This window comes from Pristis pectinata, chromosome 13 (assembly GCF_009764475.1).
Source record: "Pristis pectinata isolate sPriPec2 chromosome 13, sPriPec2.1.pri, whole genome shotgun sequence".
NCBI lineage: Eukaryota > Metazoa > Chordata > Chondrichthyes > Rhinopristiformes > Pristidae > Pristis > Pristis pectinata.
This window is the reverse complement of record NC_067417.1, coordinates 47810367-47834703: the sequence shown is the minus strand read 5'-3', so window position 1 is coordinate 47834703 and position 24337 is coordinate 47810367. Positions and strand designations below refer to the sequence as shown.

Genomic DNA, 24337 nt, shown 5'->3' with positions numbered 1-24337 from the left:
TTGGTGAGACCTCATTGAGAGTATTATGTTCAATTTTGTCGCCCTATCTAAAGGCCATATTTTTCTTAGAATCAGTGATTCACTGAGCCGAATTCCTGGGAAGGGTCGCTTTATGGAGAGAGACTGAATTAGATTGGTCCATACTCATTAAAGAATGAAAAATGATCTCTGCTAACATGCACAAGGTTCTGAGGAGGATTGACAGGTTAAATGCTGAGAAACTGTTTCTTCAGCCTGGAGGGTGTAGAATTAGGGGACAGCCCCAGCGGAGAATTGGACTTGAGGTGCAGGATCAGCTGCAATCCCGCTGATCCTGAATAAAAGAGGATGCTCAAGAGACTTAAAGGCCCACTCCCGCTTCTATGACTCATGATATGTTAATTACAGTCTCAGGCCAAACATTTAAATCAGGAGCCAAACAAATTTCAGCTGAAACCCACAAAGGATGCATCAACTACGTGAACTTTTGATGAGCAGCCAGTAAGCATTCTTAGGACAGTTAATTTCAAGAATGCAGTTTTCTTTAAAATCATAATCGCCTCAATAAAGATTACCCATTGGAATCAGAGTGAATGGAAATTAGCGTCTTTTGTCAGAACACCGTCTCCTAACCCTATTGTTGAGCTGCCATGTCAGTTTAAAATGCTGACTCTTACCAGGAAAGATTTCCATGAAAAGGAAAACTTGCATTCTTCTTGTACGTTGCTTAACCTCAATGTCTCAAAGCAAGTCTAGACAAATAGGAAGTTAGCCAGTTTGCACATTGTGATAACCTGCTTTCGTGATGTTTGAGAGAAAAGGATGGCGAGGAGAACTTGCTTGGTTGTCTTTGAAGAACCGCCACGTGATCTTCAATTCTCTCAAAGAGTCATACAGCATGGACACAGGACCTTCGGCCCAGTAGGTCCATGCCAGCCAAGACGCCCATCCAAGCTAATTCCCTTTACTTGCATTTGGTCCATGACCTTCTAAGCCTTTCCTATCCATGTACCTGTCCAACTTACTTTTAAACGTCATTACTGTACCTGCATCAACCACTTCCTCTGGCAGCTCATTCCATATACACACCACCCTTTGTGTTAAAAAGTTGTCCCTCAAGTTCCTACTAAATCTTTCTCCTCTCACCTTAAACCTATGCCCTCTAGTCCTCAATTCCCCAACCTTGGGAAAAAGACTCTTTCACCCTATCTATGCCCCTCATGATTTTATACAGTCTCCTGGAAGGGGAGATGGGCTTCAGTATAACATCTCACTCAAATGCCAGTGCTGAACTGAAGTGCTGGGGGATTATATGGAGGGGGATTTACACCCACAAACTTCCCTAATTCACAAGATCACAAGACAAAGGAGCAGAAGTAGGCCATTTAGCCCATCGATTCAGGGGCATGAGGGTTACCCACTAAAGCCACAGCTGACACACAGTTCAGGAGAGACCTTCAGACAATTTGATGAAGACACCTTTAATTAAACCAGCTGTAAGGAAAACAGTGAATTTCAACCAGAACTGACCGGGCTCTGATGAAGGTCTTCAACCTGAAGCATTAGCTCTGTTTCTCTTCTCAGATGCTGCCTGACCTGCTGAGTAGCATTTTCGGTTTTCGTTGCACATTTTCCAGTACCTGTGGTTCCTTTGATTTTCGAGAACTATCTTCTGATTCTGAATGAAAATTAGCACCCAGATCCTCAACAGCTACATATATTTCTTTCAGAGGGAAATATAAAATATAGTTTAAAAAAAATTTAATGTGTAGTTGTTAAGAACATACCTTATTTCTCATTGCTAGCTACCTTAGAAGATAGGGATTTAGGCTTTGCTGAGAACTACTGGCACCACTGTAGTAGGTCTAAGATACTTGCTGGGTTGCTTCGAAGGGCAGGTAAGAGCCAACTATGATAGTGTGCTGGTTCAAAGCTGGGAGATGCAACAAGTAGGCCAGACCTGCAGAAGCATGGGTGATTCCCTTCCCTAGGATCTGACAGACACCCAATCACTTCTACTGATACCAGAGAGAGTGTAAAACTTTTCCAAAAAGAAGGAATTCAAACTCTTGTTTCAACTTGCATCCACTGGCTCACAAGCCCAGTAATTCAACCATATCTTAGCCTCACGTCCTCTGAGTTGGGGCATCAGGCAGGTTCTCAAAGCTGTGGAAAAAGCAACAGAAGAGTGGCCTTTTAAATAGCTCTGGGTCTGTGTTTATCCCTTTGAAGGAAAGCGTATTCCAGTCTGAAAAGCACAGAGGATTTTCCACCTTATCAGCTATTTGCATTGCCATGAAAAAAATCCACTTCAAACCAATAAATCTTGAAAATATATTAAAAATAGAGCTCACTAATAAATACATCTCTAAAAACTGCATTCTCAGCTGTGCAGCCTAAGATATAGCAAAGGGAATACATACGATTCTAATGCTGTACTACCACAGTCATCACTAACCAGTCAGGATGTACTTATTCCCTGACATCCCATCTTCAGGATCCCTCACCCAAGTAACCTCCTGAGTCTGAGTAGTGAATGGCTTCTGACCATTTAACCAAGGTGGGAGGACAGGGGAACATCGCAGCCACGATTGACATGATACACATACATCAGGATTCAGATTGTTCACTAGGAGTCGGAACCCTGGCCAAATCTACCCCCTGCCTAGCCCAGGGGCCTCATCTGAATTGTAAACTGCACCAGTTAACTCAGCACAGACAAGCGTTTAACACAGTTGCAGGTGAAAACTGTACAGTTCCAAGCGATAGGTAGTGTGACCCAAAATAAAATGCAAGTACTTTGTCCAGAGCAAATAAATGTCTAACTGAATAGAGTTGCTGTATTTTCACAGGCTGCTTTTACCTTTAAATGGAAAAGGTAAAATGCACACAGAGCAGCTGTTGGAGTTGATGTTTTTCTTTAATTTGGCCTTGCAGAAGAATCTGTAACAGATTCTTCTGCCAGTTCTGGTCTTGTCTGGCCTTGGGGAGTGGGGGGGGGGTGGGGGTTGGAGGTGGGTGAGTGCTGGGAAACGTGCAGTCTGGGCATTTTCAGGATCTGAGTCCACAACTGAGACAACAAACTACAGCAAACAATTCACAGTGGCACAGCAGGCAGTGCCGCTGCCACATCGTTCCTGGGACCAGGGTTCGATCCTGACCACGGGCGCTGTCTGTGCGGAGTTTGCACGCTCTCCCTGTGACCAGGCGGGTTTCTTCCGGGTGCTCCTGGTTCCTCCCACATCCCAACGACGTGCAGGTTGGTAGGTTAATTGGCCGCTGTAAATTACCCTTAGTGCAGGTGAGTGGCAATAGAATTGGGGGTGGAGTTGATGGCAAATTCGTTTATTATTATTGTCACATGTACCGAGGTACGGTGAAAAACTTTGTTCTGCATGCCATCCATTATAGATCATTTCATCACATCAGTGCATTGAGGTAGCACAAGGGAAAAGCAGTGACAGAATGTAGAATATAGTGTTACGGTTACAGAGAAAGTGCAGTGCAGGAAGACAGTAAGGTGCAAGGCCATGATTAGATAGATTGTGAGGTCAAGAGTCCATTTTATTGTACTAAGGTACTGTTCGATAGTCTTATAACAGCGGGATAGAAGCTGTCCTTGAGCCTGGTGGTACGTGCTTTCAGGCTTTGGATCTTCTGCCCGATGGGAGGGGGGAGAAGAGAGAATGTCCGGCGTGGGTGGGGTCTTTGATCATGCTGGCCGCTTCACTGAGGCAGCAAGAAGTGCAGACAGAGTCCATGGAAGGGAGGCTGGTTTCCACGATGTGCTGAACTGCATCCACACTCTCTGTAGAGAGGGCCTGTGGGAGAATAGTTTACAGGGAAACTAAGTGTGGGGGAAGGGACTGACAGGAATACTCTGAGAGCTAGTATGGACCCGATGACGAAATAGCCTCCATTCTATGCCAAAGGGAAATATGACATACAAATAGTGTCAGAAACAATTTTTGTTTTGACGTTAAGTGCAGAAGGGAGAGACGTGGGGAAAGTATGTCTGGGAAGCTAAGTAAAAATACAAGGGTCCTGGAAAATGTTTACATCTCAACATCCATAAAAATTACAGACCAAAGTCAACATTACCCATGCAAAGGGAACTGCAATCAAACAAGCCGAGGACAACTCTTTGTCAGACCAAACAGATTAGAGCACGTGCTAAGCTGCCCTCTCTTGGGATGACTGCAATCTGATGAAGTCAAATGACAACCAGTAGAATAATCATCTATGCGCAGCGAAGGTGGGAAGATTCCTTCCGCTCGGTATTAAAGACATGAACTGTATTTCATTACAGAAGTGTTCTTATGCTGTATGCGAGGAAAAGCAGTTTAATCCAGATCTTTCATTAAACACCCACTTCCCGCAGTGCTCATGTGGATTTATAACAATCCCTCATAATATCTTCCTCATCATGCCTTACAATTTCTACTGTGTTATCGGCAGTGTTACAATACAGAGACTCAGGGCATTGGAAGGGGAGCACAGAAGGAAACACTAGCTGCCTCCTAATGATCTCCTGTTTGCTTTTACCCTTATTAAGCTTGCAAACTGAGCATTGAGGGGGCTGAAAATGGGATCGTTGGCATTTTTTCTCTCTCAGCTGCACAACGTGAAAGCCACGGTATTGAATCCTGCACACAGCGCAAAGGGTGAGGCCGTCACCCACAGAATCATCAATGCTGCAATTCAGGTCACTTCTAACAAGGACACTTAGGGTGCCACAGCTGGTCAAGCTGCTGCCCCACAGCTCCAGTGTCCCGGGTTCAATCCTGACCTCTGGTGCTGTCTGTGTGGAGTTTGCATGTTCTCCCTGCGATTGGGTGCTCTGGTTTCCTCCTGCATCTCAAAGGCATGCAGGCTGGTATGTTAATTGGCACTGTATTTGTCTCATGTCTGTAGGTGAGCAGTAGAATGTGGGTAGAGTTGATGGGAATGTGGGAGAATAAAATGGGATGAGCGTAGAATTAGTGTAAATGGGTGTACAAAGGTCGGCATGGACTCAGTGGGCTGAAGGGCCTCTTTCCGTGTTGTATGACTATGAATTGCATTATTATACACCTCAGGACAAGGTGTACAAGGATGATACCAGAGCTGAGACAATAAACAGGTAGGACTTTTCCTCAGAAAAGAGGAAAATGATCCAACAGTTATCATAAAATTAAGGAAGGGCTCATTGGGGTAGAGGTGATGTTTTAATGCAGTCATTGAATAATTCAATAACGAATTCAGGAGAATCTTCTTTACCCAGGGTACAGGTAGAATTGAAAATCAATAATACTAAGAGTAAATTAAGTGAATGGTATAAATGTATTTTAGAGGAAGCTGGATTTGCAGGGGAGAGAAAGTGATTGAAAGTGCTTATTGGGGTAAATAAATTAGGGTCGGAGGAAGGACAAGAAATATTGGCATAGAATCATTGAGCTGAGTGGTCTAATTCTGTGCAGCAAATGTTATGCACTGTCCTCTGCGTATTCAGATGATCTACACACTGAACAATCCACATTTGCTTTAAAATGTCAAATGCAACATCCAGTCCGTTCCAGAATAGGCCAAATCTGGGTGGATGACCAAGTCGCCCTCCTTTTTGTTAGTGGCTGATGGTTGAGCATTTCACTAGGACTATTTTCAAAATGTCATGGGAACTTGACAGCATTCAACTAAAACAGTGAAGCACACAGGCAAAGCCTTGGTTTAACATCTCATCCAGAGCTCTGCTTGTAAAATTGCCAAGCCAGGCTGCAAAGTCAATGCTCCTCTAGGTTTGAACGCGGAACTTTCTGACCCAAGGCCCGAGTCTCGCCAACTGAGCTGAGCTGCAGGAAAATAACCTAGCTGTCAATCTCACACGTTGGAATGAAAGGATACAATTTCTGAATGAGATCATAGGCGTGCTTGTAGTTCTGTGTGAGGAAGCAGAGAGAGACTGTGGCGACAGGATTGTGACACCAGGAACGATACAAGCCGCAGAACAGATTGCAACTTTCCTGTAGGTAACAAAATGCAAGGAAATAATATTTTACAAAAAAAACAACATACAAAACATGCCACCTTCAAGCGATAGCTTCACACTGTGGTGCACAGCACACTAATTTAGAACCACTGTGAAGCCCTCTGGACATGACACAAAAAAGGAGCCTGCCTATGAAACTGAACGTCAGAGCACCATCTGTTGTGAAGATGGATTGTTGTTTGTAGACAGTTTTCCTACTTTTAAGGAGAAAATTAACCTCCTTATGCAAATCGAATTTCTTTAACAGAAGTAAAGGTGGGGGATGATGGTTGTGGAAATAAAGGAACTTAAAAGATTCCAATTCTTTCAGGAAATTCTGCTCTGGTTGTCCAATGATTGCCTCCAGAATAACGATATATGAAAGTCAGGTCTTTAGCTCCACCCCCCTAAGGTACTGACATCCAAAGAATTACATTGATCCACTCCCACTGAGACAACCAGAGGTCCAGCAGAGTCTGTCATCTTCCCGTTCTCCCAGCCAGTAAAAGGCAGATGCCACAAAATCCACAATCTCCCACACTCCTCATTGCTGTGTCCAACTGCATCCAATCCAGTGCTCAGGACTGCCTGGCTTTATTGAGGAAATCATCTGTTGAGAGGGGTTTTAGCTGGTAGGGGATACAAGTCACTCAAGGTCTTGAACTAGAACATTGAAGGTTGAGGAGATCTAACTGGGGGTGATGAGGGTTGATGAAATAAGCTGATGAAATTTATTTCTTATGCTTGGTGAGTTGGTAATGAGGGCACTAAAAGAACATCGTCATTGTTTAAGAGAATAATTAACTTTTTGTTCATAGAGTTATGGTAGTGACAGAATAGACACCAAGCACTAAATAATAAACACGGAGAAAGGTAAATAACTGTCAGAAAGTCGGCACACACGCAACGATCAGAATGACCTCTCTGCTGTCAAAGTGTGGGTGAATGGTTGGTCGAAGATTTGCCTTCCCATTCAATTTAGCCCCAAAATTAAATGAAAACAAAAATTCTGGAAACACTCAGCAGCTCAGGCAACATTTGTGGAGAGGGAAACAGGGTTAATGTTTCAGACAAAAGGTCTTCGACCTGAAGCATTACCAACAAACTTCCTTCCACAGATGCTGCCCGACCTGTTGAGTACTTCCAGCAACTTTTGTTCTTATTTCAGATTTCCAGCATCTGCAGTTTTAAAAGAATTTTTTTGAAATACTCAATATTCGTTTCCATTGACAAGAATCAGCAGATGGAAATTGAGGTCTTGGGATCCCAGTTGAATGTAGAAAGACAAATTCAATTTGGAATCAGGTAATGCAATGTACCACAACACGGAAACCGAGGTGGCAGTTCGAAAGGGCGATGATGCTTCACAGAAGTAGGAACAACACAACAAACTGCCATTTCACTGCTGCTCTCCAGCCTTAGCTGACTCACCTGAAGTGGAGCTGGACTCAAGCACTTTGCATTGCCCAGACAGTAACTACTGCATTCTTTGACCTGAATCTACTGACCAAATCCTATCCACACACCTACGTGCGGCAAATCTGTGAGCCCTAAGAGGAGTCCTCACCGTTGTGCGCAGGTCCTTCAGCTGGTTTCGAAGCTGGAAGAGTTCAGTTGACGTTAAGAGGATGGAGTTCAGAGTTTGGACCATGGTTGAAGCAAACTTCAAGTCTTCTTCCCGAAGTAGGATTTCAGCCATGGAATGGAAGATGTTCTCAGCATTTAACAGGAGACACAGCTGCCTGAGGGTTGAAAAGAAGAAAGGTGAAAATATATTTAATGCTTTAAAAACTAAATACAAGTTGACCAACTTAGCACCACCGTTAACACTCAAACTCAGAGATAACTCAACTTTGGCATTAGAATTGGGACTAAATGCCTGGTCAGTACTTGAAAGTGACATATAATTTACGTTAACTAAGCTTTTGTTCACTTATCTTTGTCTTCATCTTGTAAAGTACTGTGACACAAGTACGTTGCACCTTATTGCACTGCCTTTTCACTGTAGCTGTGACACTTTGTACTGTTATTGTTTTTACCTGTACTACATTAATGCACTCTGTACGAACTCAATGTAACTGCACTGTGCAATGAATTGACCTGTACAAACAGGATGCGACAAGTTTTTCACTGTACCTCGGTACAAGTGACAATAATAAACCAACACCAATACAACAAATTCTGCAGATGCTGGAATCTGGAGCAATGCCCAGCACTATACTGTGCTGCTGCTGCAAGCAGCTAACGTTCATGGCATTTATACCCGGTGTATGTGTGCCTATGACAACAAATAAACTTGAACTTGAAGGGAATGCCACAGTTTGGGGCCTCAGCAGTTGAAGGCCTGGTCATCATTGACGGGAAAGACAAATCAGGGACGGACATAATTAGAGGAACGCAGACTCTTTAGGAACACAGGCTGGAAGAGGTTTCAGATACTGGGTGGGGTGTGAGGAGGTGTAGGATTAATAAACTAGAACTGTATTGATATCTTAAGACGGATGAGAATTATGGCTGCTTGAAATACTGATTTAAAAAGTGTCCTTCAGGCCAGAACATCCACACCACTGCTTTCCTGGGCTGGGTGCTGTGTGGTAATTGTTGTGTCTGGAACTCAATGGGATTCCCATTATGCTTGACTATGGAGATGATGGTCAATCTTAACGGGAAATGGGAAGGCTGTCTCAAATAATGAAGGTGATACCTGCCTTTGTCTCACCCGATTGCAAAGTGATTAGCTGAACCTGTGGTGTGAGGCTGCTCTTTGTCCATCTGCAGTAGCCCTTTGTCCGTTTCCTGCTCAACCAAGAACTCCAGCACCTGACTCATTAAAGTGTGCGTGACAATACCTGTATAAATCTCTGTCTACCCCTTTGTACTGGGAGAACTCGGGAGCGACTCTTAGTGAGTGCTGAAGAGAATTCTCCTAGCGGTGCACTGCTAATAAAGGTATTTGTTCGAATCGACCTCGTGGCACTGTGTTATTTACAGCGGACGGATAGGGAAATTGATTTCGGGACGACAGGGTGGAGAGGCCAAAGTCGATGAGAATAACATCACAAAAGCAGTACAGTATCCACAATCTACCTAAGAACAAACTTATGGTAGAGAATGCTGCAGTGACATACACCAATGAATGAAAACGAATGAGAGGTAGCAGGGAGCACTGCACTCAACCCCTTCCTCCTGCCACCGGGATGTACCCTAATGTATCCATCTCAAAATAACAGGAAGTTGCCACTGGTGACAAATGCGGCATGTTGTGTGATCACAGTCGACTGGATCAACTGGAACAGAGTTCAGATAATTCTGCAAAGTCCAGCTGTACCTGCAATCAATTAAACATCAAAATAAATTTGCAAGTGTGTTCCAAAAGTAAGATATTCTGCAAAATGTTACAATACTGTGCCAAGAATTACAGGGAATAAAGTGGAACTACGAACTGTCTTGCTGAGTTCTCTGCGGTGCTGAAGCACTTTCCCTCGCTGGATTGGAGGAGGATCACAGTGCCACAGAGCTCAGTCACCAGACCCAAACCACACCGACGATGAGACTGACCACTCGCAGTACATTTAACTTCTATAGAGGAACAGAAGGAATAAACCAAAGAGGGACCCCGAGGGGAGCCGAACAGGAGAGGGCCAGAGGAGTCAGAAGGCAGAGAGAGCGAGAAAGGGCGAGAGGGAGAGAGGGGGAGAGAGGGGGAGAGGGAGAGCGTGAGGGCGAGAGGGAGGGCGAGACAGAGCGAGAGAGACAGAGCGAGAGAGAGAGACAGAGAGCAAGAGAGATGAAAGAGACAGAGGAACAGAGCAATTTTTAGAGATGGAGTGATGAGAAAGGGCAAAAGATAACCAAAAAAGAAAGTTTCACTCCCGTCCTCACTTGATGGCCATGCTTTGTAGTTAGCTGAGTAGATCCATTCCTTCCACCACCTCCACATTTGCCAGGTGCATCGTTGAAACTATCATAAGACTTGACAACAATTTGGCTTCATCTCTGCCAAAGCTATCTTTTTATTTAGGGCAACTGTGCACTGGGCATAGTTAAATAGGTCAAGGCTGTTCTGATTCTGGGAGGGGCTCCATAACAGACAGCCATGGATCTGGCTTTTTCTGGTGGGGAGGGGAACCAGTGGGAGGAATGTGTGGGTGATGGGCAGATGGAGAGGGAGGGGAAAGAGATCGGGTGATGGGGGCCAGATGGGGAGGAGAGAGAAAGAGGGAGAAAAATGGGGGGAAGGGGGACAAGAGGGGATGGAATGTCCTGATGAAGGGTCTTGACCCAAAACGTCAACTGCCCATTTCCCTCCACAGATGCCGCCTGACCCGCTGAGTTCCTCCTGCGTTTTTGTGTGTTGCTCCATAACAGATGGCAATGGTTAAGGTTCACTGCCGCAGCAGAAAGCTGACTGAAGAGGGGGATTTTTTCACAGGAGTGTGTTCAGGCTCACTTCAATGCTCAACATGCTAAATGCATTGTCAAAAATATGCATTTAAGCTCCGTTCGCAAATACAATTTACATGGAAAGTGCTGACGACAAAGCACCTCCGTGAACAGTCATTTTGTGAGGAGTTCAGAGCTTTGCGAGCTAACTTCTGGATGAGAAAGATAAAGCCCCGACAACAAGCGGGATTTCATTAAGCAGTCTCCTGATTTAGTGCAAAACTGCCAAGACCCAAAATAAGTGACACATTCGCGTGAGGGAGGATTTGAAATAATGTCTAAAAATAAGTCTTTAGAAATGAATTTCGATTCCTCATAATCATTTATGTTGAGCTCAGTAAGCCTCCAGTCATCACCACTGGTCTAATACCAAAACCCCTCAGTAATGTGAAGAAGTTCATTAACTTTCACAAACTCATTTTGAGCCGTAATTATCTCCTCCATCAAAGCTAGCTCGCTTGCGATCATTCTCAATTTAGAAACAGCCTTTAAAGACTGCAAGAAAGGAAATTAATTCTTACACTCTTTATATTGCATGCTTTTGTGATCGAATGGTCGTGCATTGTTAAAAGGATAAGGAAGCTAGATAAAGGTAGATATCGAGATGTTTCCTATTATAAGGAGAATCCATAACTTGAGGTCATGAACTGAAGAATGTCACTGATAAATCTTGTTGCGAATTCAGGAGATGCTTCATTACCCACAGGCGTGATTAGAATGCACAGCTCCTTCCCACGTGGAGAGGTTGAGCCAAATAGTGTGGATACATTTAAAGAGAAGCCAGATAATTATATGAAGGAAGAAGAAATGAAATGTCCCACAGCACAATCAGAAGAATAGATGCTCAAGTGTCCCGCAGCAGATAGTATCAGACATGACCTGAAGTTCAGGCAAGGAGATACCTTTTAAGGAAGGTCTTAGTAGGTGCAGATGAAATAGGTTACAACAATAGGCGGCACGGTAGTGTAGCGGTTAGCGCGACGCTATTACAGCGCCAGCGATCGGGGTTCGATTCCCGCCGCTGTCTGTGAGGAGTTTGCACGTTCTCCCCGTGTCTGCGTGGGCTTCCTCCGGGTGCTCCGGTTTCCTCCCACATTCCAAAGACGTACGGGGTAGGTTCATTTGGGGTTTAAAATGGGCGGCGCGGACTCGTTGGGCTGGAAGGGCCTGTTACCACGCTGTAAATAGAATTTAAAAAAAAATTTTAAAGAAAGACCAGAGTCTGAGAAATTGTGTAACACAGGAGACTGCAGATGCAAGTCCTCAAACTTCTGGTAACCGCTCCCCCTCTGTTCCTTTCCCCTATTTTTCCTTTCTTTTTTCCCTCCTCCTCCTGATCCAACTGGCCCTCATTGTCTTTCCCCTCCCTCTGGCCATCACCCACATACTCCTCCCAATTGCCCTCCCCACCTCCCTCTCTTTATTCCACGCTCCACCGTCCGTCCTCTCCCATCCGATTCCATCACCTTCAGCCCATTGTCACTTCCACTTCTCACCTCCCAGCTTCTGATATCATTTCCACCCTCATCTGCCCACCACTCCCCTCACCCGCCAGCTCTTGCTCCAACCTTACCCGCCACCTTTTAAAACTGGCCATCTCCCCCTTTCTTTGCAGTCCAGATGTGAAATGTCGACTGCCCACTTCCCTCCACGGATGCTGCCTGACCCGCTGAGTTCCTCCAGCACTCTGTGTTACTGAGGAACATGTACTTTGTAAAGCTGAAGGGTGTTACATTGAGAGGATGACACAAGGTGGACCAATTTATGGGAGGCATATTGGTGCAGCCTTACATCTCCAGGGTTTGATCCTGGCCTTAGGTGCTGTGTGGAGTTTGCACCTTCTCCCCATGACCACATGGGTTTCCTTCCTTTACGTGATATCTCAGTGAAACTTCAGAATATGTTTAACCATCCTCTTTTTCTAACTTCTCCTTCGTTTAAATGCTGTTTGAATGCTTGGCACTGAAAGAACTGTATCCAATCAAAGGAAAAGTAAGTGATTCATTTGAGAGTCACACTTAAAAATCTGTAAAATATGAAATCTTTTCACTTCCCGAAGACGTGCAGGTTGGTAGGTTAACTGGCCACTGTAAATTCCCCCTTAGTGAATAGGTGAGTGGTTGAATCTGGGAAGAGTTGAAGGGAATGTGGGGAAAGTTAGAAAAAAAAGTGGGATTAGTGTAAAACTGGTGATTGACGGTTAGCATGGACTTGGTGGGCCAAAGGGCCTGTTTCCAGGTTGTATAACTGGTTATGAAGGGAGCTAAACATTTCATTTACTTTGGACAGGATCAAGGCTTGGAGCCAATGCGAGGGGTAATGTGTGGAGAGTGCTTGATGTGTGATAGGTTACAGACAAGGTTCAAGCTTAGAGTATTAATCATGGAAAGTCGATGAGGAGAATATTGGAATGGTGAAGACCGATGGTCACAACTGTGTTTGTGGATTTCAGCAGAAAATGGGCAAGGAACACGTAATATTGCAGTTACTGCAGCAGCTTTTGATTATGGAAAATATCCACGGCTGCAACATCAGCTGGGAGTGAAATCGGGGAGCTCAGGTTTGCGAGCAGTCTGATTTAACAGAGAGAGAGAGAGGCTGGTGGCAAGGTTTTAAAAATGATGGTGAGGATACATCTATGACAGGGGTCTTTGACCTTCGTGTTTAAGTGGAAGAAACTGCAAATTGAGTGGATGTTAGAGAAGCTATCTGACACAGGAGGGAACGAAAGGGCAAACTGGGCCTCATTTCAGTGTCTCATCTGAATAATAACCAATGCAGTCTTCGTTTAGTCCCACATTAAGTATCAGAGTTGGTCATGTACACAAGACTTGGAATTAGTTGAGCTTGGATGTACACGTTACACGATTGCGTGGAGGTAGAGAGGGCTCATGCTTTCTCTCCAAAGAAGGCAGAATGTGACATGTCACTTCCCATTTAGCAGGAGTTATCCATCTCATTGATGATGCTTGCTTGTGCACCTCAGTTTACTTGCTTTTTAACAAAGACTACAGTGGAGAATACTGTAGACCACAGACCACCTTTCACCAGGGTAGATACGCAATAATAACAACTTGACTAATCACAACAATCATCAATCCTATCAAACAGCCTGTAGGAGACAGGACAAAAGTCACTTATTCCACTGAAGCGGGCTACACTTTACTATACATCCTCAGAGTCAAGGACAGATGCAGCACAGAAACAGACCCTTCCTTCCACTGAGAATGTAGCGAACAAGCACACACATTTACACCAATCCTACCTTATTTTACTCTCCACACATTCTCATCAACCCCCTCCCACCTCACCAGACTCTACCACTCACCAACACACTGGGGGCAATTTACAGCGGCCAATTAACCTACCAGCCCACGTCTTTGGGACGTGGGAGGAAACTGAAGAATCCAGGGAAAACCCACACGGTTACAGGGAGAACGTGCTGACTCCACACAGACAGCACCCAAGGTCAGGATTGAACCTCTGCTAACTACTACCCAAAAATCCTATCCCAAATTACTCATGCACTATATCCTAAGATCTACTTCTTAAAAGAAAGCATTCTAATTTGCATCCTGATGAACTAATACTGACTGCATCCTGTCTGACTTTGGTTCATGTTCCACAGATTCATGTTTTGCTCACGAATATATTGCTTCGCCACCTTAAAACGTAACCCTCCTCAGTGCAGGGCCACTATATAACATAGCTTGCAGTGGCAGAGTGCCTATTCTCACTTGCGTTTCCCCTTCCATCTTACAGATAAATGGTTTCCAGCCCTTCCGTAACTTCATTCATCACAAGCAGAGCAAGCAACAGCAAATTATTTGTCTGCTGAAGCATCTGCACCCTACCTTGGTGTCGAGGATGCGGGCAGGTTGGTGATGAGTTGAGGAAATTGTGGAGTGAAGGAAGAAACAAACAGACAGAAGCCAGCCAAGCCTTTCAATCCTAAAGTGTTTCTACCATGGACCAAAAATTCATCTCAAAATATGTGGAGATGTAAACTCAGCACCGCCAAGCAGGATTGAAGAGCTGCTAACTCAAACTGTGGATCAAACCGTTTAATTTGAAGAGGATAGCTTGTAGTATTCAACAGTTCAGTTGCATCTGGTTTGAAGTGAAAAGTGTGGAAAGAAATGTCATTGAGCAGGTGACTTGAAAAGAATTGAAACACACCCTTGCTGCCTAAGGATAGAGACCAAGACTTGAAATAGAAATCTTTCTTTGTGCTTCATGACCATCAATTATTTTATTTTTAGATTTGATGCATGCACCACTTGCTTTTTCAAATATTGAATTACTTTCCAGTCAAAAGGTATCTGCTGGGCATGAAGTGCAAGCTTGAAGAACAAGCATCAATGCAGCCTGCACCATGGGAACCGTGAGGGAAAAGGTCCTTTCTGTTCCTGCGTGTCCTTTCCAACACACACCGCTTCCTCTCACTGGGAATAGAAATCCAGCCCCATACTCAGCCCTGGCCAAGATCAGCAAAACCTTCACTGATCTTGGATCTAACCATGGAACCTTTGTGTGGTCCAACTGGTTTAGTGGTCATGATTTGATACTCCATTCACACAGCAAACCTTGGATTAGCTACCTCTATTGACGCATACCAATAATAAATGGGAAACATGAACAACAGAGGCCTATTTCTCTAGAAACAGTGGGCTAAAGATTATCCTTGACATTTACGAAGAGGTCCATATGGCAGACTCAAAGAAAACATTTCCACTAGTGGGGAATCCAAAACTAAGGACTTATAAAGGGAAGGAAGGCCACTAATAAATCCAATAGGGAACTGAGAAGAAACTGCTTTAACCAGAGAGTGGTGAGAAGTTGGATCTCACCACCATAGTTAAAAGGAAACTAGTTACATATGTGAGGGAGGAAGAGATAGAAGTAAATATGTACAGGATGATGTGAGAGAAGGTGAAGGAGGCTCACGTCGATATTAACCTTGGCAGAGATCTTTTGGGTTGAATGGCCTCTTTCACCGCTGCAAATTCGATGTAAAGTCACCAGTTATGCTCTCCAAGGGCACTTCTATAACTGATAGCCTCCTTTTGCTAGTTGGCGAAGTTGATGAAAGGGATGAAACTTCTCTGAAATTCTGATGTTGAAATGCCAGACCAGATGCACCATCTAATGCTATCTCTGCACACTGGAGGCAAGGTCAGACCTGTGGACATTTCCATGGATGATTTATATACCTACAGTAACTTAAGATCAGTGTCAAGACAGTAGAGCATCCATTTCTTGCTGACCACCAGATGATGGCAAAACATACCCTGGATTGCAGATTTTGAACTAGTATTGAAATAGACATGTACTGTAAATCTTTAATAGATATTTGAAAACTCAGAAACCCATATAAGAGATGCTATAGAGTTATATAAGCATGAAGCAGGCTCTCCAGGTCAACTCGTCCATGCTGACTGATGTGCTTACCAAAGCTTGTCCCATTTGCCTGTGTTTAGCCCGTATCCATCTAAACCTTACCTATCTACGTCCCTGTCTAAATGTCTTTTAACCATTGTGACTGTACCCGCCTCTACCACCTGCTCTGGCAGCTTGTTAAAAATATACCCACCATCCTCTGTGTGAAAAAGTTGCCCCTCGGGTCCCCTTTAAATCTTTCCCCACTCACCTGAAACCTTAACCCTCTAGTGTTAAACTCTCCTACCCTGGGAAAAACACTGTGACCATGCACCTTATCTGTGACTCTCATGATTTTATAAACCTCTATGAGGTCACCCCTCAGCCTCCGACGCTCCAGAGAAAACAGCCCCAGCCTGTCCAGCCTCTCCTCATCACTCAAGCCCTCCAGGCAACATCCTCGTGAACCTTTTCTGCACCCTTTCTCGTTTAATGACACCTTTCCTATAGCCAGACAACCAGAACTGCACACAATACTCCAGGTGCGGTCTCACCAACATCTTGTACAGCTGTAACATGATGTCACAACTCTTCTTCTCAATGCCCTGACCGATGAAGGCAAGATTGTCATAGACCTTCTTCACCACCCTGTCTACCTGTGTCACCACTTTCAGCAAACTATGTACTTGTACCCCGAGGTCTCTCTGTTCTGCAACACTCCCCAAGGCCCTGCCATTTAACTGCATGAGTCCCGCCCTGGTTTAACTTCCCAAAATGCAACTGAGGATTCAATACATTTCCTCTTCCCGAATGGCAGTTCATGACGGTTCATGGAATTCCTTGCCACGTACAGCAGTGGAGGCTAGATCACTGGAGGCGTTTAAGGAGGAGATAGGTAGATATCTAATTAGTCAAGGTATCAAGGGATTTGGGGATAAGGCTGGAAATTGGGCTTAGAATAGTTTTTTTTTCATTGCCCCCCCCCCCCCCAATTTCTCATTCTTTTTCTTTTCTTTCCCCGCTTTCTTTGGAGCAGACTCGATGGGCCGAATGGCCTACTTCTGCTCCCTTGTCTTGTGATCTTGTGACAGGAAGCATTGAGAAGCTTGTGGATAAGCGTTGGATCGTGAATTCAGTGGGAGGCATCCAATGACTGAATAATGAAAAGTTTCTTTGATCCCATTTTAGATCTGGAAGCATCCTTGGTGTGCACCAATCTTCCTCTGCCTCTTTGACTGATACTCTAGTTTGACATTCCTGAGAACCAGATATGGTTGGACACTGTTGGGGAATAATTAAGGACAGTGGGAAGGCATGCTCAGCTCCAGTCCTGCAGACGTAATGTAAAGCTTCTTCAAATGGGACAACGTTTGTGAAACCAATTTTGTGTTATGCATCTGAATGCCTTTCTCAACTCCAATTTCCAAAGCTGATGGACGGTCACAACCTCAAAAGGAATGCTCACAGCTCCATTTCCTCTGACTGATAATACTAGATCTGAATGCTCCCTGTCTCTGTTTTCAGGTACCAAAAAATCTGCACCTGTAGCCTGCCTCACTCACAAGGTCTGATTGTTTAACAAGTCCTAGATAGCACTCTTTGTACCATGTGGAGGATGCCCACATTAAAGCTACACTTTTAACCAAGTTATATCAATAGGCTTTACAGAGAGTTCTAAGCTGCATAATGTGCGCAAAGCATGCATTGCGCAGCTTATCGCAAGCGACACAGGAAAGTTGCTCCACAGTATTGGGCTAATTCTGTGATTTTAATTACAACAAACTGCCACTGCCCGAGGCTAAATAAATCACGCTGAGCTGTGAATGACTTGTCTGCAGGAGACTGCCATCCTTTCCCACATGGAGACATCAGCAAGCACTGAGCTGGAAGAGCCGTTGCCCAGCAACCAGGCCCTGGCTGAAGACCGCTCCTCTGTATCTCAGGAAAAGGGGCTGGTTGTGAGCGAGAGGAGTGGGGAACAAGGCAATGAATGGCTTTCGACACAGCAAACAGAACCTCCAAGGGAAGGACTTGGAACTGAATAGAATAATCAGAATGGGGGAGGCAGAATCTTGGAATGCAGCTGAATCAAAAGGCTTAATATTCAAAATTAACCAAAACATTCAGCTATTCTTTCTTCTTTTGATATACATGAAGATGCTCGAAGCAAGCAAATGTGCACAATGCAGATATCAGTTATGCTGGTTTTAGTTTATTCAAGACAAGAATGTTTCTCTTCTTCTTCCCCTGTCCAAATTACACTAGAGTTCAAGTCCTTCCGATCTGCATGAGAATTTTAACCAGGGCAGTTGTGGTGTTGCAAATGGCCTCAGCACTCCTGGGAAAGAGAGAAATAGATAGCTACCAGCGTTTCCCCTCCTCTGCACATCTGCAAGCACTGACTAAGGATAGGATAGGACTGCTGGAACAATGGGAACCTACTCCATGCAGTCAGAACAAAAAGAAGATATTCTCCAATTCGCTAGCCCAATAAAGCGAGAGACAGGAGAGAGGGGGACAGGGGGGAGAGGGGCGAGAGGAGGGGGGAGAGGGGCGAGAGGGAGGGCGAGAGGGGTTGTGGGGGGGAGGGAGTGGGAGAGGGGGAGAGGGAGGGGGGAGGGGGAGAGAGGGGAAGGGGAAGCAAGAGAGGGGAAGGGGGAGCAAGAGAGGGGGGAGCGAGAGAGAGATGGAGGGAGATTGCTCAACATCTTAGGTTAGGGCAGGACTGAGGCAAACATTCTTTCTGAAATACTTCGTAAGGATACAGGAAGAAAAAGCAAAGGACTGGTACCAGCACTAATCAAAGCTTCCATTCCAGCAAATAGGAGAATGGAAGCTTATAATATTGAGATGTGGCATGAGGTGAACAGCTACAATCTTTTCCACAGAGTAGGGGAGTCCAAAACTAGAGGACATAGGTTTAAGGTGAGAGGGGAAAGATTTAAGAGGGGCCCGAGGGGCAACTTCAGAACGAACTACCAGAGGAAGCGGTAGAGGCAGGTACAATTTCGACAATTAAAAGACATTTGGACAGGTACAGGATAGGTTTAGAGGGATACGAGCCAAACACAGGCAAATGGGTCTAGCTTAGATAGACACCTTGGTCGGCATGGACGACTTGGGCAGAAGAGCCTGTTTTCCGCGCTGTATTAGATTTACAAGAATGATGCCTGGATTAGTGAATATGTCTTATGAGGAGAGGTTGAGTGAGTTAGGGCTTTTCTCCTTGGAGCGAAGGAGGATGAGAGGCGATTTGATAGAGGTATATAAGATTATGAGAGGCATAGACGGAGTGGACAGCCAGTATCTTTTCCCCAGGGCGGTCGAATGGCCAATACCAGAGGTCACCCGTTTAGGGTGCGTGGAGGAAAGTTCAGTGGGGGATGTCAGAGGTAGGTTTTGTTTTACACAGAGAGTGGCGGGTGCCTGGAATGCACTGCCGGGGGTAGTGGTTAGGGGCCGATACGATTGGGTCATTTAAGAGAATCTTAGATAGGTACATGGATGTAAGAAAAATAGAGGGTTATGGGAGGTGAAGGAGAGAGGGGGACAGATTGAACGTGGATAAGGTTTATATACAGTGGCATGCAAAAGTTTGGGCACCCCTGGTCAAAATTTCTGTTACTGTGAATAGTTAAGTGAGTAGAAGATGAACTGATCTCCAAAAGTCATAAAGTTAAAGATGAAACATTCTCTTCAACATTTTAAGCAAGGTTAGTGTATTATTTTTGTTTTGTGCAATTTTAGAGTGAAAAAAGGAAAGGAGCACCACGCAAAAGTTTGGGCACCCCAAGAGATTTGAGCTCTCACATAACTTTTACCAAGGTTTCAGGCCTTCATTAGCTTGTTAGGGCTATGGCTTGTTCACAGTCTTCATTAGGAAAGGCCAGGTGATGCAAGTTTCAAAGCTTTATAAATACCCTGACTCCTCAAACCTTGTCCCAACAATCAGCAGCCATGGGCTCCTCTAAGCAGCTGCCTAGCACTCTGAAAATTAAAATAAATGATTCCCACAAAGCAGGAGAAGGCTATAAGAAGAAAGCAAAGCATTTTCAGGTAGCTGTTTCCTCAGTTCGTAATGTAATTAAGAAATGGCAGTTAAAACAGGAATGGTGGAGGTCAAGTTGAGGTCTGGAAGACCAAGAAAACTTTCTGAGAGAACTGCTCGTAGGATTGCTAGAAAGGCAAATCAAAATCCCCGTTTGACTGCAAAAGACCTTCAGGAAGATTTAGCAGACTCTGGAGTGGTGATGCACTGTTCTACTGTGCAGCGACACCTGCACAAATGTGACCTTCATGGAAGAGTCATCAGAAGAAAACCTTTCCTGCATCCTCACCACAAAATTCAGCGTCAGATGTTTGCAAAGGAACATCTAAACAAGCCTGATGCATTTTGGAAACAAATCCTGTGGACCGATGAAGTTAAAATGGAACTTTTTGGCCGCAATGAGCAAAGGTATGCTTGGAGAAAAAAGGGTGCAGAATTTCATGAAATGAACACCTCTCCAACTGTTAAGCATGGGGATGGATCGATCATGCTTTGGGCTTGTGTTGCAGCCAGTGGCACTGGGAACATTTCACCAATAGAGGGAAGAATGAATCTAATTAAATACCAGCAAATTCTGGAAGCAAACATCACACCATCTGTAAAAAAGCTGAAGATGAAAAGAGGATGGTTTCTACAACAGGATAACGATCCTAAACACACCTCAAAATCCACAATGGACTACCTCAAGAGGCACAAGCTGAAGGTTTTGCCATGGGCCTCACAGTCCCCCGACCTAAACATCATTGAAAATCTGTGGAAAGACCTCAAAAGAGCAGCGCATGCAAGATGGCACAAGAATCTCACAGAACTAGAAGCCTTTTGCAAGGAAGAATGGGTGAAAATCCCCCAAACAAGAATTGAAAGAATCTTAGCTGGCTACAGAAAGTGTTTACAAGCTGTGATACTTGCTAAAAGGGGTGTTACTAAGTACTGACCATGCAGGGTGCCCAAACTTTTGCTTTGGGCCCTTTTCCTTTTTTGTTATTTTGAAAATGTAAAAGATGGAAATAAAAAAGTAATCTTGCTTAAAATATTAAAGAAATGTGTCATCTTTAACTTTATGCCTTTTGGAAATCAAGTCATCTTTTCCTCGCTTTGCTATTCACAGTAACAGAAATTTTGACCAGGGGGTGCCCAAACTTTTACACGCCACTGTAGGTCAGCACAACATCGTGGGCCGAAGGACCCGTACTGTGCTGAACTGTTCCATGTTCTGTGTATTACTCTATGACTCTGGAAGGGTGCACAGGCCAGTCTGCTTGGTTGAAGTTAGGAATTGAGGATGCAACCTATCCGGAGTGTAATAGGAAAGGTCCTAATGAAAGTTCCAAAAATAGTACAGGATTTTCTGTCACGAGTTTCTATTATGGGATTCTTTTTCGATCGTGGATTTATAATCTAAGGAAGGAACTGGTGCTCAACCTATCTCTATAAGATGAAGAGGAGTAATATAAAGAAAGGAAGACAGCAGAAAACAGTAATCAGAACAGAACTGTGCTTTGGACAGGAACTGAAAAAGGCTAAGATAAAAGAACTTGACTGGAAAAAAGCCAATGTCAGCAGGATGAGACAAGAAGTCCAAAACTCTGGCAAGAGAAATTGACAGATAAGACAGTGGGCAAACAATGAGATTGCTTCAAGAATACAAACCAAACATTTCCATGTGAAATAGAGGGTGAAGTAAAATGATGTACAAAACAATCTGATGCTCCTTAGGAGATTAGAAAAATTAAAATCAAAAGGTTTAAAGCAACATCATATAAATCTAGGCTTATAAACCAATTGGAGATTTCTCAAAAGGACCCTTCTGAAGGAATATCAAAAGTATATTCTCTCACATTCATGAAAATGTGTGGTAACAGGAATTAAATGGTATAAAATGGCAATAAGGTGCAACCATGATACCTACAGATAGGGTGGGAGCACCGAGTACTGTTCAAAAGTGGAAAAAGTACTTTATCCTAAAATATGAATGGGAATCAGCAGAAATGGTATTGGCTCTGATTCGTCTCTCAATGCATCCTACTGTATTGAAACTATGCCAGAGGAACGGAAAGTTGCCAATGCATCTCCTCTGCTCAGGAAGGGAACACATCTGAAACAGTAGACCTCTCACCTTAACTTCAGTGTGGATGGTTTACCATCACAGTTAAATTTAACTTTCACCCTAAAAGGTATGAGCTTATCAATGGCAGCCAAAACAGATTTGTGGAATCCAAGTCACACCTAATAAAAGCAGCACCTTCAGGTGAACACTGTGGCAATCATTTTTCAAAAGTCCTGTGTTAAGGTGTGACAGAGGAGAGCTATTGATAAAATAACAGTTCACAACATTACAGCGTATATTTAAAAGTTGGGGTCGGCTTTTTATCATCAGGTGCACAGAGAACAAAAGCAAAGAATACGAAAATCATAGAGAAGGTACAGAGGTGATTCTCTGAGGTGATGGGGATGGCTGGGGGGGCCTTGGTTACAAAGATTAAGAGACAACAGAGAGGCTTTCATACTCAAGGACTGGGGTAACTCTCAGATGAACCAATAGTAGTCAATAGTTGGATGTTTACTCCCCACACAGAGGAAAATGGAATATTTGAAAGCAAAATACTTGGAATGCTTCAGGAGAAGGCTAAATCAGTGAGCAGCTCGTTCAGAGGGCCACGTGGATGCAATAAAGCTGATTATCCTTTCGGGGTTTTCAACTACTTCTCAGTTAATAATTTCAACAACTTGAATCTCAAGTTGTGTTACGCATTCAACAGCCTCGTTGACTACCTTTTACAGGCATTCAAACAGCATTGCGGATCACCCCAATACTGTGAAAGTCCCGTAAAGATTGAGATCTTCAATTCCAGGATTCATAGAATATGGAGGGACTCCTGGGTTTGAATTATAAGGAGAGGCTGAATAGGCTGAGGCTTTTCCCCCTGGAGCGTAGCAGGCCAAGGAGTGACCTCATAAAGGTTTATAAAATCATGACGGGCGGAGATAAGTGAATGCTCACACTTTTCCCAGGATAGGGGAGCCTACGACTAGAAGGTACAGGTTTAAGGTGAGAGGGGAAAGATTTAAAGGGGACCTGAGGGTCAACTTTTTCCACACAGAGGGTGGTGGGTGTATGGAACCAGCTGCCAGAAGAGGTGGTAGAAGCAGTTACAATTACAACATTTAAAAAAACATTTGGACAGGTACATGCATACGATAGGCTTAAAAGGATATGGGCCAAATGCAGGAAAATGGGACAAGCTCAGGTAGGCAAATTGGTCAGCATGGGTGAGTTGGGTCAAAGGACCTGTATTACTCTATGACTCTATAATAGCTCTGTTGGGTTTCCCTGAGTAACGCTGTGCTGCCAGTTTCAATGCAGTGTATTTTTATCTCGCAGATGCTGAACTTTTAGCCTTGCAGCTGCAATCTCTGCAATAGGTTCTTAAGGAAACGTACCACAATACAAGCAGCATGCTTATCTATAGGGAAGTGTTGCTTAATTAAGGAATGCTGCAAGTGTCCTCTGTCCAGGAGCGGTGAAGAACAGCAGGAATATTCCTTAAGCAAGGCCACTGAGACGTTTCAGTGCCACACATAGTTTGCAATTTTACATCATTAGGGGGAAAAAACTGATGGTAGGGCAAACATCGCACTCAAAGTCAGGGGTCGAATTCCCCACCAGCTCAAAGATATCCAGACATGGATGCAATATTGTTCTACTTTGGGCTAAGGCCATTTTCAGCTTGACAACACTTGTCTTTGGAACTGTGCAAAGAAATTTGCAGGCCAACATCTTTCAAGAGGAGAAAGCCACTTTTTTCCGCAGTACATTAAGCACATAACAGGCTCACAATAATATTAACTGACATTCTCCAGATGCACGTCTCCACAAACTGAATCCCTGGAACTCTCACCTGAGATGGACGTCTGTCCATTTCATCTCCTTGCTAAAGCAATCCAACATGAATCCCAATGTAAATGTATGAATTAGGAGTAGGCCACTTGACTCCACCATTCAATAAGATCATGGCTGATCTGATCTGACTTTAACGGCATTCCCACCCACCTTATGAAGCATTTATTTCTACTTTAAAAATATTCAAAGACTGGTTCCGGTGTTGGGGAGTTCCAAACACTCATGGTCAGAGAAAAGAAAATCATCTCATTTTGTCTGGTAAATCCACAAAGAAATAATTTTTTTTACTTGAGATTCAGTTATAAGTTGCCATTGAGATCAATACACCTTTTAACGAGCACACCCCAAGGCTCCTCTTCCCAAAATACACAAGGCAATGGCACAAAAGGGGAATTACAACCAAATGCAAAGCTCATCTTTCATAATTTTGTTTGTCTGAATACAAAGTAATGCCACCATTTGTAATCTGTTATCAAGGTTGTGTTTGACAATCAAAGACCAAGTTCTCCCCCAGTGGATTTATCATGAAGAAATGAAGAGATCAGTAACTTTTGTGGTTTCAGGTATCAACAATAGCTATCTC

The 24337-nt window shown here is 44.0% G+C and overlaps 1 protein-coding gene across 1 annotated transcript in view; it reads right to left on the bottom strand.

The window, feature by feature from the left end:
• The window catches only part of vac14 (vac14 homolog (S. cerevisiae)), a 300909-nt gene that overhangs the window by 67543 nt on the left and 209029 nt on the right, over positions 1-24337 (bottom strand). Inside the window, exons 16-17 of the mRNA XM_052028507.1 lie at positions 7551-7725; positions 5860-5978 (exon numbers count right to left, since the gene is read on the bottom strand). Of these exons, the coding sequence (XP_051884467.1) occupies positions 5860-5978; positions 7551-7725 (294 nt within the window). The remainder of the gene's footprint in view (positions 1-5859; positions 5979-7550; positions 7726-24337) is intronic.